Consider the following 2,743-nt stretch of genomic DNA (forward strand, 5'->3'; position numbering starts at 1 on the left):
ACACCAACCCAACTGTAACAACACCAACAACACCAGCCGCATCCGTTCTGCTGTCTGAAAGGAAAGCCTTGTTTGCCGAGAACAAGGTTTTCCCATCTCGTTACTAGCCTTCACAATTCAACCTCACGCTGACATCCCGCAGCGGACTGGGAAGCTGGGTAAACGTAAGGCTTCCGCAGATGAAGAAGATTCAGAACAGCAGCAATACACTCTCATGCAACACCCTGGGAAGAAAGGTGGTTTTGAAGGTATGTTGTATGGCCTACGTTCAGTGTTGTAGTTTTGTGTTTGCCTTTCTTTTGATTCGATGGAGACCATGCGGGGTGGGGTGGGGGAATAACTATTCCCGATTGCTTCAAAGGAATATCCGTGCCTGTGATTGTCATTGCACAAGTCGTTGCCTACAAAAGAATAAAAAATTCTCATGCAATATGCAGGATTTGCTATATAAAGATACCTTATTCCGAAGTATCTTGCCTGCCTATATATTTGTCCTTGCGTTTTTACACGTTCTTCCCTTCTCTTCCTCCGGCTCAACCTTAGCTAACTTGACACGGCCACCACATATTAGAACGGCACAATGCAAAGCAGCCCGCAAGAGATCGTGGATATGTCCACGCACCCAGAGATCGACGAGTCGTTATATAGTCGACAATTGTAGGAGTCATATTTTCTCCTCCCGTCCCAACTCTTGTCAAGTGGCCAAAAACTAATGATGTCGACCTCCACTCCAGATACGTTCTTGGCCATGAAGCTATGAAGCGGATGTCGTCTTCAAATGTCCTCATTGTCGGGCTTAAAGGTTTAGGTGCTGAGATCGGTATGTTGATACGGACAATAATCCCAAGGACGTGGATGTTCTTGATACTAACCACTTCATCATGACAGCGAAAAATGTCGCCCTTGCCGGCGTCAAGTCCCTCTCTCTCTACGACCCTACTCCCGCCACCATCTCAGATCTTTCCTCTCAATTTTTCCTTAGCCCAGAAGATATTGGCACGTCCCGCGCCGAAGCTACCGCCCCTCGCGTCGCGGAATTGAATGCTTACACACCTGTCACCATTCACAGCTCGCAAAGTTTGACGGATGATTTACCCCAGCTCAACAAGTACCAGGTTGTTGTTCTAACCGCCACACCGCTGCGAGACCAGCTGGTTATTGCTGAGTATTGCCACAAGAATAAAATCTTTGTCATTATCGCAGATACGTTCGGTTTGTTTGGATATATCTTCACCGACTTTGGCGAGAATTTCACCGTAGTAGACGCCACCGGAGAGGAGCCCACAAGCGGTATTGTTGCTGGAATTGATGAAGAAGGCCTGGTGTCCGCTTCAGACGAGGCTAGACATGGGCTAGGGGAAGATGACTACGTTGTTTTCACTGAGGTCAAGGGCATGGAGAAACTGAATAACTCGGAACCACGCAAAGTCGACATTAAGGGCCCTTATACCTTCTCCATCGGAGATGTGTCTGGACTGGGAACCTATGAAAGTGGCGGTATATTCACCCAGGTCAAGATGCCCAAGACGCTCAGCTTTAAGTCCTTTAAGCAACAACTCGGAAATCCTGAGATTCTCATCACCGATTTCATGAAGATGGACCGACCGGCCAAGGTCCATCTTGGTATCCAAGCTCTCCACAAGTTTGCCGAGATTCACGGTGGCAAGTTCCCCCGACCTCACAACGAGAGTGATGCCCAGGAGGTCATTGAGCTCGCATCTAGAATTGGAGGCGAGGTTGATAAGGATATCCTTCGAGAGCTCAGCTATCAGGCGCAGGGGGATCTGAGTCCAATGGCAGCTTTCTTTGGTGGTCTTGCTGCACAGGAAGTTCTAAAAGCCGTCTCAGGAAAGTTCCATCCCGTAGTTCAATGGTACTACTTCGACTCTCTTGAATCTCTTCCTTCATCGGTCACACGATCTGAGGAAGAATGTGCTCCCCTTGGAACCCGATACGATGGTCAGATTGCGGTGTTTGGAAAGTCCTTCCAGAAGAAAATTTCCGAAGTCAAGGAGTTCCTTGTCGGCTCTGGCGCGATTGGTTGTGAGATGTTGAAGAACTGGGCAATGATTGGCCTTGCTACCGGTGAGAACGGTAAGATCACGGTCACGGATATGGATCAAATCGAAACCAGCAATCTGAACCGACAGTTCCTATTCCGCCCTAAGGATGTCGGCCAACTGAAGAGTGACACGGCAGCAAAAGCTGTACAAGCGATGAACCCGGACCTCCAAGGCAAAATTGTCTCACTGCGAGAGCGCGTAGGTGCCGATACTGAACATATCTTCAGCGAGGATTTTTGGGAAGAGTTGGACGGAGTTACCAATGCTCTGGATAATATTGAGGCGCGAACGTATATTGACCGACGTTGCGTGTTCTTTCAAAAGCCACTGCTTGAGAGCGGAACGCTGGGCACCAAGGGAAATACCCAAGTTATCCTACCCTGGCTCACGGAGTCATATTCCAGCTCCCAAGATCCGCCTGAACAATCCTTCCCGATGTGCACGCTGAGGAGTTTCCCGAACCGAATAGAGCATACAATTGCATGGGCACGCGAGCTTTTCCAGACAAGCTTCGTCGGACCGCCCGAATCTGTAAATCTATATCTTACTCAGCCAGATTACACCAAAACAACCCTAAAACAGTCTGGCAACGAGAAGCAAACTCTGGAAATTCTCCGCGATTTCCTAGAAACAGACAAACCTCTCAGCTTCGATGACTGCATTGTCTGGGCGCGCCACCG

The 2,743-nt window shown here is 48.9% G+C and overlaps 1 protein-coding gene across 1 annotated transcript in view; it reads left to right on the forward strand.

The window, feature by feature from the left end:
- Positions 1–2,743, forward strand: part of HCAG_01005 (ubiquitin-activating enzyme E1 X) — a gene marked incomplete at both ends in the record, with an annotated part of 5,767 nt that overhangs the window by 1,759 nt on the left and 1,265 nt on the right. The window contains 5 exons of the mRNA XM_001543909.1: positions 143–248; positions 572–604; positions 755–820; positions 889–2,261; positions 2,388–2,644. Coding sequence (XP_001543959.1) covers positions 143–248; positions 572–604; positions 755–820; positions 889–2,261; positions 2,388–2,644 — 1,835 coding nt within the window. The remainder of the gene's footprint in view (positions 1–142; positions 249–571; positions 605–754; positions 821–888; positions 2,262–2,387; positions 2,645–2,743) is intronic.

Source organism: Histoplasma capsulatum, genomic scaffold (assembly GCF_000149585.1).
Source record: "Histoplasma capsulatum NAm1 scaffold_1 genomic scaffold, whole genome shotgun sequence".
Classification (NCBI taxonomy): Eukaryota; Fungi; Ascomycota; class Eurotiomycetes; order Onygenales; family Ajellomycetaceae; genus Histoplasma; species Histoplasma mississippiense.